Raw genomic sequence first — 15,144 nt, 5'->3', positions numbered from 1 at the left:
TATGGCCTTCGAAATAGAGACCTCGACTGGTTTAGGAGTTACTTAGTTAATAGGAAACTGTTTTGTGGAACAGCACAGTTTTGGAGCTGAAAGAACGTGCCCTGTTGAGATTCCTCAAGGTTTGATCCTTGGCCCATAGCTTCTTTTTTTTTTTTTGATGTTAATGACAATTTTGATTGTGCACATTTTATATTGTTTGCTGATGACACCAACATCTTTCTGTCTGATAAAGATGGTCAGAAATTGATCGTTAAAATTAATTCGTAATAAAAAAAAAAATTGGAAGACTGGTTTAAAGCAATTAAGCTGTCTTTAAATTAGGGCCGTCAACGTTAGCGAGTTAATAATGCATTTATGCGCCACATGTTTATCGGCGTACTTTTTTTTTTACACCGTTAATCGCGTCACCATTTCTTCACCGCACGGAAACTTTTAAGAGCATGTGTTTCCGTAACGGACCCTTTTAAGCACAGGACACAACACGAAACACAGCTACAGTCAATGCTTGCGCAGTAACATTGCTGAAGGCCATGTGTCTGTAGCCAAAATCATGTAAAAGCTATGCCCAATATTACCAGAGCTATATATTTTTTTCCGCCACGGATTTGTGCCCATGTCGCGGGCCGTTTTTTAAATACACGCAAGCTGCAATTTGGGGTTTTGATCACGAACAACATTGTTTAGCTAGCTAGTCATGTTAACTTGACGACTGACTAGGCTATGCACAAATGTGGATGGCACAGGAAGAACTGAAAAGGAATAGGCCACTCAAAGAGATGCTTCAAAGGCAGGCTGCATATACAAGAGTGGGATGTGTAGAATTGTGTGTGTGAGTGAAAAAAGATATGTGTGGGAGTAAGTGAGAGAGAGAAGGTATGGGAGGGAGGAGGAGTGTGTAGGCCTATCTGTGTAAAGTTATCTGAACAGTACAGATGGTTAGTTTTCATAACAAGGTGGAGTCATGCGTCCTCCAAGACATGATCCGCCAAACCGCACTTTTTAACACCCGCCGCTTAACCCAGAAGCCAGCTGCACCAATGTGTTAGAAGAAACGCCATTCAAATGACGACCGAAGTCAGCCTGCAGGCTCCTGGCCCGCCACAAGGAGTCGCTAGAGCGCGATGAGCCAACTATAGTCCCCCTAGCCAAACCCTCCCCTAACCCGGACAACGCTGGACTTATTGTGCGCCGCCCTATGGGACTCCCGGTCACAGCCGGGTTGTGACACAGCCTGGGATCAAACCCGGTTCTGTAGTGACGCCTCAGTCTAAAGCGATGCAGTGCTTTACTTGTTATTTTTTATTGGACTTTTTTATTAATGTACTGCAATGTTGAGGGAGCAAGCACACAAGCATTTCACAGCACATTGTATACCTGCTGTAAACTGTGTATGTGACGATTACAATAAGATTTTAAATAAGTTAACAAACAATCTATCTCTCTACCATCTTCCATTCAGCCTCTTTCTCATTGGTATTCCTAAAGGGATGTCACTTTGTGTGTGTGTGTGTGTGTGTGTGTGTGTGTGCATGTGAGCTTGCATGCATGCAGGCACTATCAGTAATTAGCACACCAACACAATACAAAAACGATATTTGCCTACAGCCAAGAGCGGAGACTGTTATGCTGATAAAGACCTCTTATGTTTCCACTCCCCCGTCATTTATAAAGAGACACTATACTTTGACCACTTTGAATGACCAATAAAGGACATTTATGATGCTTGCTTAAATCAGAACACATTGCAGTCAGGCACTATACTTGGGCAACACAATGGAGGTCATTTGCTACCATCGGGGTTGTGACTGAATAATGAAAGACTGCAAGTTCCATGTAAATGACACAGGACAATAATCATAAGACAATGATCTCAAGGGAAGACAGATGTAGTGCAGTCTCCAGTGTGATTTTAAGCAGAACTATAGTTCACTCGGGAGAGGTTAGGATAAACAGGGGAGAGAGGGAGAGGTTAGGATAAACAGGGGAGCGAAGGAAGGAGGACAGGAGAGGTTAGGATAAACATGGGGGAGAGAGAGAGAGGATAGGATAAACAGGGGAGAGAGGGAGAGGTTAGGATAAACAGGGGAGCGAAGGAGGGACGACAGGAGAGGTTAGGATAAACATGGGGGAGAGAGAGAGAGGTTAAACAGGGGAGGGAGGGAATAAACAGGGGAGAGAGGGAGAGGATAGGATAAACAGGGGATTTAGGACAGGAGAGGTTAGGATAAAGAGGGGAGAGAGAGAGGATAGGATAAACAGGGGAGAGGGAGAGAGGATAGGATAAACAGGGGAGGGATGGAGAGGGGATAGGATAAACGGGAGGGATGGAGAGGGGGAGAGGTTAGGATAAACAGGGGAGAGAGGGCGAGGGGAGAGGTTAGAATAAATAGGGGAGGGAGGGAGAGGGGAGAGTATAGGATAACAGGGGAGAGAGAGAGAGGTTAGGATAAACAGGGGAGGGAGGGAGAGCACTATGCAAACACACACTAACACACATATACACATACACACAGGAAGGTACCAGTACATGCAATACAGGGCTCTTACTTGATGGCAGTCTCCTCAGGCACCTCTAGAGAGAGAGTCAGAGTTCCAGAGGTCAGCTCACACAGCTCAGGACTCACACAGTGCAGTCCCTCCGTCACCTGCAACAGGAACACACACACATACACACATATGCATGCATGGACACACAGAGACACACATACACACAGGCACTCACATACATGGAAATACACAAAGATACACACATGAGGCAGCAAGTGGATAAATGTCATTATTTTATAAGATAAATAAAGAGGTTCTGCGAACTCTGAACCTAGCTAGCTGGTCAGCTGGACTGTTGGGACTAATCGAGTACAGGTAGCATTCATCTCTGACCTGTTCCTTCTCCCACTGCACCACCAAGAGTCTCTGTCCAGCCTTAGGTTGCCACGGTTGCAGCGTCGGAGGTGCCTGCGTGGTGCTGGACACTGTTGTTGGCTGGGAGGGCTGAGTGGCAGTTGTGGGTGTGGCGGGTGTGGCCTGTTCGGGGGCAGGGGGTGTGGCAGGATCCCAGTTGGAGACAGGCAGCAGGTCCAAGGTGCCCTGCTCACACTTCTCCCCCTCGTACCCCTCGCTGCACTCGCAGGTGTACTCCTCGCTCTCACCACTGCGGCTACAGTTGCCATGGAAACATGGGCTGTTGGCACAGGGGTCTGTGAAAAACTGACAACACAAAGAGGAAAGGGAAAATGACTATAGATGACATGGGGAAACTAAACGTCCATTTCAGACTCAATATTCGTTGTATATAAACCACTGTATATTATGGTTGCATCTCAAACAACCACTACTTCACAGGACTCTGGTCAAAAGTAGTACACTACATAGGGAATAGGGTGTCAATCGAAACGTAAGCTGTATCCTCACTATTCTGTAACGGCCATCACCATTGGCTCAGAGGATTCTCCCCTTGTCCATTATTAACACCTGGATGTTTATTACAACTTTTCCTGCTTAGGCTGCAAAACCAAGAGTGGCAGAGAGTGCAATGTTCTACGGCAGTTTTATATTTGCAGCGCGTCTAAGATAAGAGAGCTCAGTTTATCAGCCCAAACTCTCAAATCTCATTTTCATCCCTCCTATCATGTCTCTCCTTTCTTCCTTCATGTTATTTTCCCTCTTTCTTGTCTTCTTTGCTTTTCACTCTCTCTACTTGCGAAAGCCTGTTGCAAATATGTCCACTCGTCACATGCTAGCTGTATTGTTCTTGTAAAGGCCACAACAAATGATACATTAATGCACAGTTATAAACAGGCTTCCCGGTAACAGGCTTCCCGGTTATGTCCATAAGTAATCAGAAATGTTCTGCAAACCTAGGGTTTGAACTCATATGTGCAACCAGAGGCACAAGGTTTGTCACTATCACGCACACATTACTTTAATGGACCCTGGCAGTCTCTTTCATGCTGCTTTCTCCCATTAATAATTCACCATATTTAGAGAGAGAAAAAAACTCTGACAAAAGTGTTTGAAGGTGAGAGAAGATAAAGCTAAGTAGGTTCCAAGATGGCGTAGCAGTCGGATGTGTGTTTCGTCTTGTCCTGTCCCGTGTAAATATTGTTTTCCTCTGGGGTTTTTTCGTATATATTTCATACATATTTCCATCTCACTTTCCATCTACCACATCTCCGGATTCCTATCGCAAGCTCTGAACCTTTACACCGGATCATCGCAGCTAGCTAGCTGCAATCTGAGTGGCTACACCTGGCTAACGTTTCTGTCCCGAAGCAAGGACCAGTTAGCCTTGAGCTAGGCTCATCTCCCGGCTACACAAGATGGTCCACCAGCTAATTCTTGGGCTACAATACCTCTTTTGCGAATTGGCCTGGACCCTTTACTGCCAACACGGAGCCCCGCCGATCCATCGTGACTGGTCTGCCGATGTAATCGTCCGAGGTGATTTCAACAAGCTCTTCCATTGTGACGCCTGAATCGCCATGTCTCCAGCTCACCTAGTGTAGTAGCGACGACTGAAACGGCTCCCTGGCTCACCTATTGCTACTCATTGGACCCTATGATCACTCGGCTACACATGCCTCTCCCTAATGTTAATATGCCTTGTCTATTGCTGTTTCGGTTAGGGATTATTGTCTTATTTCACTGTAAAGCCCCCAGCCCTGCCCAACATGCCTTAGATAGCCCTTTTGTCCCACCCCCACACACGTGGTGACCTAACCTGGCTTAACTGATGCCTCTAGAGACAAAACCTCTCTCATAGTCTCTCAATGCCTAGGTTTACCTCCACTGTACACAAATCCTACCATACCCTTGTCTGTACATTATGCCTTGAATCTATTCTTCCACGCCCAGAAATCTGCTCCTTTTACTCTCTGTTCCGAACAAACTAGAGGACCTGTTCTTATAGCCTTTAGCCGTACTCTTATCCTACTCCTCCTCTGTTCCTCTGGTGATGTAGAGGTTAACGCAGGCCCTGCAGCCCCCAGCACCACTCCCATTCCCCAGGCGCTCTCATTTGTTGACTTCTGTAACCTTAAAAGCCTTGGTTTCATGCATGTTAACATCAGAAGCCTCCTCCCTAAGTTTGTTTTATTCACTGCTTTAGCACACTCCGTCAACCCGGATGTCCTAGCCGTGTCTGAATCCTGGCTTAGGAAGGCCACCATCCCCAACCACAACCTTTTCCTGACAAGATAGATCTGCCAAAGGGGGTCGGAGTTGCAATCTACCACAGAGATAGCCTGCAGAGTTCTGTTATACTATCCAGGTCTGTGCACAAACAATTCGACAATTCGACACTTCCAGAAACAAGTCTCTCAACGTTGCAGCTTGTTATAGACCCCCCTCAACCCCCAGCTGTGCCCTGGACACCAAATGTGAATTGATTGCCCCCCATATATCTTCAGAGTTCATACTGTTAGGTGACCTAAACTGGGATATGCTTACACCCCAGCCATCCTACAATCTAAGCTAGATGCCCTCAATCTCACACAAACTATCAAGGAGCCTACCAGGTACAACCCTTAAATCGGTAACCATGGGCACCCTCTTAAATATCATCCTGACAAACTTGCCCTCTAAATACACCTCTGCTGTCTTCAACCAGGATCTCAGATATCACTGCCTAATTGCCTGCATCCGTAATGGATCCGCGGTCAAACGACCACCCCTCACCACTGTCAAACGCTCCCTAAAACACTTCAGTGAGCAGGCCTTTCAAATCGACCTGGCCTGGGTATCCTGGAAGGCTATCTTTTTCAAACAGAAATTTGCATCCTGTTATCTTTGTTCTTGCTCTTTTGAACCCCAATATCTCTACTTGCACATCATCATCTGCACATCTATCACGCCAGTGTTAACGCTAAATTGTAATTATTTTGCCTCTATGGTCTATTTATTGTCTTACTTCCCTAATCTTCTACATTTGCACATAAATGTACATAAACTCAGCACAAAAAGAAACATCCCGTTTTCAGGACCCTGTCTTTCAAAGATAATTAGTAAAAATCCAAATAACTTCACAGCTGTTCATTGTAAAGGGTTTAAACACTGTTTCCCATGCTTGTTCAATGAACTACAAACAATGACTGAACATGCACCTGTGGAACGGTCGTTAAGACACTAACAGCTTACAGACGGTAGGCAATTAAGGTCACAGTTATAAAAACTTAGGACACCAAAGAGGCCTTTCTACTGACTCTGAAAAACACCAAAAGAAAGATGCCCAGGGTCCCTGCCCATCTGTGTGAACGTGCCTTAGGCATGCTGCAATGAGGCATGAGGACTGCAGATGTGGCCAGGGCATACATTGCAATGTCCGTACTGTGAGACGCCTAAGACAGCGCTACAGGGAAACAGAACGGACAGCTGATCGTCCTCGCAGTGGCAAACCACATGTAACAACACCTGCACAGGATCGGTACATCCGAACATCACACCTGCGGGACAGGTACAGGATGGAAACAACTACACCAGGAACGCACAATCCCTCCATCAGTGCTCAGGCTGTCCACAATAGGCTGAAAGAGGCTGGACTGAGGGCTTGTAGGCTTGTTGTAAAGCAGGTCCTCACCAGACATCACCGGCAACAACGTCACCCATGGGCACAAACCCACTGTTGCTGGACCAGACAGGACTGGCAAAAAGTGCTCTTCACTGACAAGTCACAGTTTTGTCTCACCAGGGGTGATGGTCGTATTGTCGTTTATCGTCAAAAGGAATGAGCAGGATCGAGGCCTGTACTCTGGAGCAGGATCGATATTGAGGTGGAGGGTCAGTTATGGTCTTGGGCGGTGTGTCACAGACTCATGGGACTGAGCTTGTTGTCATTGAAGACATCCTCCTCCCTCATGTGGTACCCTTCCTGCAGGCTCATCCTGACATGACCCACCAGCCATACTGCTCGTTCTGTGCGTGATTTCCTGCAAGACAGGAACGTCACGCACAGAACGTCAATCCCATTGAGCACGTCTGGGACCTGTTGGATAGGAGGGTGAGGGCTAGCGCCATTCCCCCCAGAAATGTCTGGGAACTCGCAGGTGTCTTGGTGGAAGACTGGGGTAACATCTCACAGCAAGAACTGGCAAATCTGGTGCAGTCCATAAGGAGATGCACTGCAGTACTTAATGCAGCTGGTGGCCACACCAGATACTTTTGATTTTGACCCCCCCCCCCCCCCCCTTTGTTCAGGGACACATTATTCCATTTATGTTAGTCACACGTCTGTGGAACTTGTTCAGTTTGTGTCAGTTGTTGAATCTTATGTTCATACAAGTATTTACACATGGTAAGTTTGCTGAAAATAAACGCAGTTGACAGTGAGAGGACGTTTCTTTTTTTGCTGAGTTTAAATGTTTCTATTGTGTTATTGACTGTACGTTTGTTTATGTGTAACTCTGTGGTGTTGTTTTTGTCGCACTGCTTTGCTTTATCTTGGCCAGGTCGCAGTTGTAAATAAGAACTTATTCTTAACTGGCCTACCTGGTTAAATAAAGGTGAAATGTAAAAAAAAAAATTAAACGCCATGTTGACTCCAGTCCAGGACTCATTGGTAATATTCATTATGCACCTAATGGAAAACGGACTGAAACAAGAAGAGACATCTGAACTTGTCTAAAAATAAACACTTTTTGTTTTCCGTTGCAAAAAGTTGTCATTGAGTGTGCCTTCAATGAATATGACCCTTGCTTTTGTTATGTGTGAGGAATGGTTCTGTAACCACCGTTGGTGGAAGGTGAGGACCAAGATGCAGCGTGGTAAGTGTTCATCATTATTTTAATAAACTGAACACTAAATACAACAAGGAACAAAAGAGACAACAGAAACAGCTCCGTCAGGTGCAAAACACACTAAACAGAAAATAACTACCCACAACCCATAGTGGGAAAACAGGCTGCCTAAGTATGGTTCTCAATCAGAGACAACGATTGACAGCTGCCTCTGATTGGGAACCATACCAGGCCAAAACCAGAAATACAGAACAAAAACATTAAAAAAAGAACATAGAACGCCCACCCTAGTCACACCCTGGCCAACCAAAATAGAGAATAAAAAGCCTCTCTATGGCCAGGGCATGACAGGTTCTTACAGGAGTCAAAAATCTTTCTTCCCACAACAGAATTCCAGAAGCACCAGATATCTGCCACCTCAGGCAGCCACACCATTCAAACGTGTGTGTGACTCAGTTCCCATTAGCAAAAGAAACAGAACAAAAGTCTGAGAGTGTGTGAACAGCATGCTGATGATACTCATGTAGAATCCCCAAGTGTGTGTGTGATTGTGTGAGATTGTTTGTGAGACTATGTGTGAGAGCATCATTAACAGCCCTGCTTTCCCTAAGACTGACTCACATCTTATTAGCACTAAACTCTCTCAAGTGTTTTCTCATGAGTCTCTATCAGAACCACTTAGAGCACTACGCTGGAGGCGCACAGTGGCCCAACAGCCCACTCCACAACCCCTCAGATAGACTGCTGACCTGGTCACACAGCTGTAGCACGGCCCACAGACCCAGCCACCGCAACCAAGACACACTAGGAAAACTGCCTCTGACGGCTAGCACCACACTCCCTCTGGATTACAGGTCGACCAATTAATCGGCATAGCCAATTAATTAGGTCTGATTTCAAGTTTTCATAACAATCGGTAATCAGCCTTTTTGGATGCCGATTATGGACGATTACATTGCAATCCACGAGCAGACCACGCTGACCACCTGCTACGTGAGTGCAACATCAAAAGGACCAAGTTGTTAGCTAGCATTAAACTTATCTTATAAAAAACAATCAATCTTCACATAATCACTAGTTAACTACACATGGTTGATGATATTACTAGGGTAACTAGCTTGTTCTGCATTGCATATAATCAATGTGGTGCCTGTTGATTTATCATTGAATCACAGCCTACTTACACTTTGCCAAACGGGTGATGATTTAACAAAAGCGCATTCGTTGTAATAATGTACCTGACCATAAACATCAATGCCTTTCTTAAAATCAATACACAAACATATTAACAATATTAATTTTACCCCCTTTTTCGTGGTATCCAATTATGAGTTACTATCTTGTCTCATCGCTACTCCCGTACGGGCTCGGGAGAGACGAAGGTCGAGAGCCATGCGTCCTCCGAAACACAACCCATCCAAGCTGCACTGCTTGTTAACACAGCGCACATCCAACCCGGAAGCCAGCCACACCAACTTGTCGGAGGAAACACCGTGCACCTGGAGACCTTGGTTAGCGTGCACTGTGCCCGACCCACCAGCCGCTGGTGCGCGATGAGACAAGGATAACCCTACCAGCCAAACCCTCCCTAACCCGGACGACGCTAGGCCAATTGTGCGTCGCCCCACGGACCTCCCGGTCGCGGCCGGCTGCGACAGAGCCTGGGCGCGAACCCAGTCTCTGGTGGAACAGCTAGCGCGAAAAGACATTTTCCGGATTTGACCATATTAATGACCAAAGGCTCGTATTTCTATGTGTTTATTATATTATAATTAAGTATATGATTTGATATTTGATAGAGCAGTCTGACTGAGCGGTGGTAGGCAGCAGCAGGCATGTAAGCATTCATTCAAACAGCACTTTACTGCGTTTGCCAGCAGCTCTTAGCAATGCTTGAAGCACAGCACTGTTTAGGACTTCAAGCCTATCAACTCCCGAGATTAGGCTGGCAATACTAAAGTGCCTATTAGAACATCCAATAGTCAAAGGTATATGAAATACAAATGGTATAGAGAGAAATAGTCTTATAATATCTATAACAACTACAACCTAAAACTTCTTAACTGGGAATATTGAACCACCAGCTTTCATGTGTTCTCATGTTCTGAGCAAGGAACTTAAACGTTAGCTTTTTTACATGGCACATATTGCACTTTCACTTTCTTCTCCAACACTGTTTTTTTGCATTATTTAAACCAAATTGAACATGTTTCATTATTTATTTGAGACTAAATTGATTTTATTTATGTATTATATTAAGTTAAAATAAAAGTGTTCATTGTAATCGGTATCGGCGTTGAAAAATCATATTATGTCGACCTCTACGCTGGATACAGTATATACTGTAGGCTAACATCGCTAAAGGTTCCACACGCGTAACACAATACCAACATAGCATGTGAAACCTGTCACAAACTCTGTCACCTACGTAACTGACAACATATAGCATATATGATCATATAACACCCAACATAATAGAATCAGTTCCTCTGGGTGTATGAATGGTAAAGCTGTTGGTGCAATTGGCTCGCCTACTTCTCTTGATAGGCAACTACTGCCTATATGCACAGGGACAGGGCTAACGGTGTGATTTAGCACGTCTATTAGCTCACAGAGGCACAGAACAATAACAACCAACATACGCAACAAGCACTGTAACTATATTCCCACATGGTCCACGAACAAAAAAGATCTAAAGATATTTTAGAGCAAAAATGTATTGCTTCACAAGTTAAAATGATCAACTTGCTAATTGTCCTGAAGCGAATAAGGATCAATAATATTGAAAGAAGATTCTTGTGTACATGAGAGACAGAAAGACAGAGAGAGAGACAGACAAAGAGAGAGAGACAGAGAGAGAGATACAAAGAAAGAAAGAGAGAGACAGAGAGAGAGAGATTTGAGGCGGTGGGGGAAGTGGTGGTGGAAGAAGTGGGATGAGCTGTTGGCCATTCTTCAGCCCCTCACACACACACACATACACACCATTTATTATGGAATTGCTTAGGAGTAGATGAGACAGAGCTGTCTCCGAGCAGAACTACCACGGCAAACAAAATGAACAAGCTCAATATCAACTCTCACCGCAGGCTGAGGATTTATTAATTCAGTAAAGCATACTGAATTATAGATGGCATAGAGATAAATGAAAGTGATGGTGTGTAGGGTATAACGATAATAAAGTTTTAATGTACCAATATATGGAGTCAGGATTGGTAAAACTCCCAGGTAGTCCTGGTGCTACACCTGGCCAAATCTTTTCAGGTCTGAGACTAGCACCACGGGGCAGTTGTGGAAAAAGTACCCAATTGTCATACTTGAGTAAAACGACTAAAGTAAAAGTAAATGTCACTCAGAAAAATACTACTTGAGTAAAAGTCTAAAAGTATTTGGTTTTAAATATACTTAAGTATCAAAAGTAAATCTAATTTTAAAAGTATACTTAAATATCAAAAGTAAAAGTATAAATTATTTCAAATTGCTTATAATATGAAAATCAGATGGCACAATTTTCTTGTTTTTTAAATTTACGGATAGCTAGGGGCACACTTCAACACGCAGACAACATTTACAAACAAAGCATTTGTGTTTAGTGAGTCCTCCAAATCAGAGGCAGTAGGTATGACCAAGGATATTCTTTTGATAAGTGAGTGAATTGGACCACTTTCCTGTCCTGCCCAGTGTTAAGCACTGAAAATGTAACAAGTACTTTTGGGTGTCAGGGAAAATGTATGGAGTAAAAAGTGCATTATTTTCTTTAGGAATGTAGTAAAGTAAAAGTAAAAGTAGTCAAAAATATGAATAGTAAAGTACAGATACATAAAAAAACATTTAAGTAGTACTTTAAAGTATTTTTTACTTAAGTATTTTACACCACTGCCACGGGGCCACCTCATTGGACAGAGGTGTAACAGTGTGACTGGCCAGTGGGATGGCCAGTGGGATCAGCAGGCCTGTAATGATTGATAATTGGGCCTGGTCAATTCATCCAGTTTATCAGGCAGTCAATATTTATGGCTGAGTCATCTGTACCGTGGGTGAGGCTACGGGACAGCCGGCGGGGGCGGTTTAATGGCAAGCTGGTTCAACCGCACACGGACCACACTAAGGAAGATGGAAGATGTTTAGGAAGATGTAAGGCAAGCCTATGCCTTAGTGACAAATACGACATGCTTGCAAACACACAAACACAACTCAATGTCCCAACCATGGACCGGTAAAGTTGTGTTTTTCTCATACAAAGAGCATTCTGTCTTGAACATGGTTATTACCTGACAATCTGTGAAGCCAATATGGTCTCTCATGTCTCAAATGATTTTGTATCCATTTTATAACGACATATCCGCGTTGCCGTAGCTACAGTAGCTAGGTAGCCTGAAAGCAATACGCCTTGATGAAAAAAACATTGTGTCTGTGTGTGTAAAGTACATGAGATAGAAACAGACAATAAAGTAGTAAGAGTACATAGACACATCTGAGGGTCATATTTCATGTTTTGTCATATAGTAGACACTCTTATCCAGAGCAACTTATGAGTGCATACATTTTATTTCGTACTGGCCCCCTGTGTGAATCAAACCCACAACTCTGGCATTGCATGCACCATGCTCTACCAACTAAGCTACACGACAAAGACACGAAGAACGACAACCCTTGATAGACTGCAGGCTCCATCACGCCACGCTGGAATTACTCGTCAAATCCCAGATAAATTGTCTGATCTCTGAGGCACCGCTGCTTGATTTTCCTGAATGGCTCCCGGTACTGCTGACAACCTTCCTGTTGAGGGGGCGCCCAGGACATTAGCATCTATTAGCATAACTCAGAAACACCCAGAAAGACATGAGACTGTCACATAAAAGTTTCATCAGACAGCGCCTCAGGGACACAAGACACATTTTCCACGCAAGAGAAGATGTTATTGTTTCTGTGCACCTGCAGAGGCACTGATAGCGAGAGTTAGTTGGCTGTCTCTCTGATAGTTCAATCAGCCGTAAAGCGGTCGGTCGGAAAAACGCAATTATAATGTCTCCAAACAGCTGTTGAGAATGAGAGCTTTTCTCCCCCAAATGGATCTCCTGGTTCCACTTTGAAACATGCTCAATCACTGCTTTTGAATGTTGGTATCTTACTCCTTGGGAGAGTATAACTTGTCAAAACTCTTACTTATACAATAGTTTGAAGTAAATGCCAAGTAATGCCAGTATTTTCCCTATCTTGCTTCCTCCTGCTGCCATACTTCACATTTACTGTAAGTGGCTCTCAGGGTTGGGTAGGTTACTTTCTAAATGTAATCTATTACAGTTACTAGTTACCTGTCCAAAATTGTAATCAGTGACTTAACTTTTGGATTACCCAAACTCAGTAATGTAATCTGATTACATTCTGTTTCTTTTAGATTACTTCCCCCTTAAGAGGCATTAGAAAAATACAAAAATGTATGTTACCAATTGAACAACATCTATTGCAGGATTAATCAATGTTAAAGTTTAATAAGCTGGCCATATATGGGATGTTAACTTTTACTTTATGGGTTGGTTATGTAGGCTTCTTCTAACCCATCACTTTCTACTACATATAATAATACAATTAAATTATATATGTACATTAATAACCAAAGTCTTTCAGAATTCCAGTCATTCCAATAAATGTTATACCCCTTGATCTTCAAGAATAGGACTTGGAAATATGGAAGTATAGATTAGCCAAATTGTTTTACCTGAGCACAACCCCAAAACTATAAGGCCTTATTAGCCAGCCCAACTCTGTTGTTTATGATTTTGTTGTCATGGAGGACTGATCGCCTCCCAAGTGGTGCAGCGGTCTAAGGCACTGCATCTCAGTGCTAGAGGTGTCACTACAGACCTTGGTTTGACTCCAGGCTGTATCACAACCGGCCGTGATTGGGAGTCCCATAGGGCGGCACACAATTGGCCCAGCATCGTCCGGATTAGGGTTTGGCCGGGGTAGGCTTTCATTGTAAATAAGAATTTGTTCTTAAGTTCTTAACTGACTTGTCTAGTTAAATAAATAAATAAATTGTGCACGTTGATCGAGTTGAAAAATAAATTCTGCACTCATGGAATGACATGCTTTGAGCACTGCTGAAAAGTGCTATTTACGAGAAAAGGTATACCATGTGCTGCATTTGCTATAGGCCTATTGTTTACCTTTTTGTTGGTGACACTTTGATAACTTCATCATATGCAGCTGTTTAAATGGCAAATCCACAGATGAAACAATAACAAAACGGCCGCCCCATCTCTGTTTTGGTAAAAAACGGAGGGATGAGTCTGGAGAAATGTAACCACACAACCAGATTAATAGACAGAGCTATGGATGCAAGACTGACCATCCATGATATCAAAATTATAGTTTTAACCATGTAATGAGGCTATAAGGTGTTTGTTTTCATTTATAATGTTTACAAACATTGGAGAAAAAAAGCTTATATTTTGGGTTCTCAATGGGTGTGATGGTTGAACTAAGCTCATGAGGCATTTATAAATTATCATATAATTTAATCCAAAAATGGATATAGCAACTACAGATTGCTCATTTAAGTCTATCAACAGTGTGCGAATTTGAGCATGTGTCCATTAGGCCTATGGATTTTTTTTATTTTTATGAGCATTAATTAAATTGAGCACCAAAAGCCTCACCACATTCCTGTTCCCAAGAAAGCTAAGGTATCTGAGCTAAAAGACAACCCCCCTTAGCACTCACTTCCGTCATCATGAAGTGCTTTGAGAGACTAGTCAAGGACCATATCACCTCCACCCTACCTGACACCCTAGACCCACTCCAATTTGCTTACCGCCCCAACAGGTCCTCAGACGACGCAATCGCAATCACACTGCCCTAACCTATCTTGCTGTTCATCGACTACAGCTCAGCATTTAAGACTATAGTACCCTCCAAACTCGTCATCAAGCTCAAGACCCTGGGTCTCGACCCCGCCCTGTGCAACTGGGTCCTGGACTTCCTGACGGGCCGCCCCCAGGTGGTGAGGGTAGGTAACAACATCTCCACCCCGCTGATCCTCAACACTGGGGCCCCACAAGGTTGCGTTCTCAGCCCTCTCCTGTATTCCCTGTTCACCCATGACTGGGTGGCCATGCACGCCTCCAACTCAATCATCAAGTTTGCAGACGACACTAAAGTGGTAGGCTTGATTACCAACAACGAAGAGACGGCCTACAGGGAGGAGGTGAGGGCCCTCGGAGAGTGGTGTCAGGAAAATAACCTCAAAATCACTCAAGTCAACAAAACAAAGGAGATGATCATGGACTTCAGGAAACAGCAGAGGGAGCACCCCCCTATTGACATCGACGGGACAGTAGTGGAGAGGGTAGAAAGTTTTAAGTTCCTCTGCGTACACATCACGGACAAACTGAAATGTTCCAAACACACA

The 15,144-nt window shown here is 43.9% G+C and overlaps 1 protein-coding gene across 2 annotated transcripts in view; it reads right to left on the bottom strand.

Moving 5' to 3' along the window:
• LOC110507622 (delta and Notch-like epidermal growth factor-related receptor) overlaps positions 1 to 15,144 on the bottom strand; it is a 67,891-nt gene that overhangs the window by 27,096 nt on the left and 25,651 nt on the right. For both annotated transcript variants that reach the window (XR_005040015.1, XM_036965222.1), the window contains exons 2-3: positions 2,881 to 3,207; positions 2,548 to 2,645 (exon numbers count right to left, since the gene is read on the bottom strand). Coding sequence is in view for 1 of the 2 variants with exons in the window: in XM_036965222.1 (XP_036821117.1) it covers positions 2,548 to 2,645; positions 2,881 to 3,207 (425 nt within the window). In the remaining variant the exon portion in view is untranslated. The remainder of the gene's footprint in view (positions 1 to 2,547; positions 2,646 to 2,880; positions 3,208 to 15,144) is intronic.

This window comes from Oncorhynchus mykiss, chromosome 27 (assembly GCF_013265735.2).
Source record: "Oncorhynchus mykiss isolate Arlee chromosome 27, USDA_OmykA_1.1, whole genome shotgun sequence".
NCBI classification, from domain to species: domain Eukaryota; kingdom Metazoa; phylum Chordata; class Actinopteri; order Salmoniformes; family Salmonidae; genus Oncorhynchus; species Oncorhynchus mykiss.
The sequence above is the reverse complement of the archived record's forward strand: the minus strand, read 5'-3'. Positions and strand labels throughout refer to the sequence as shown.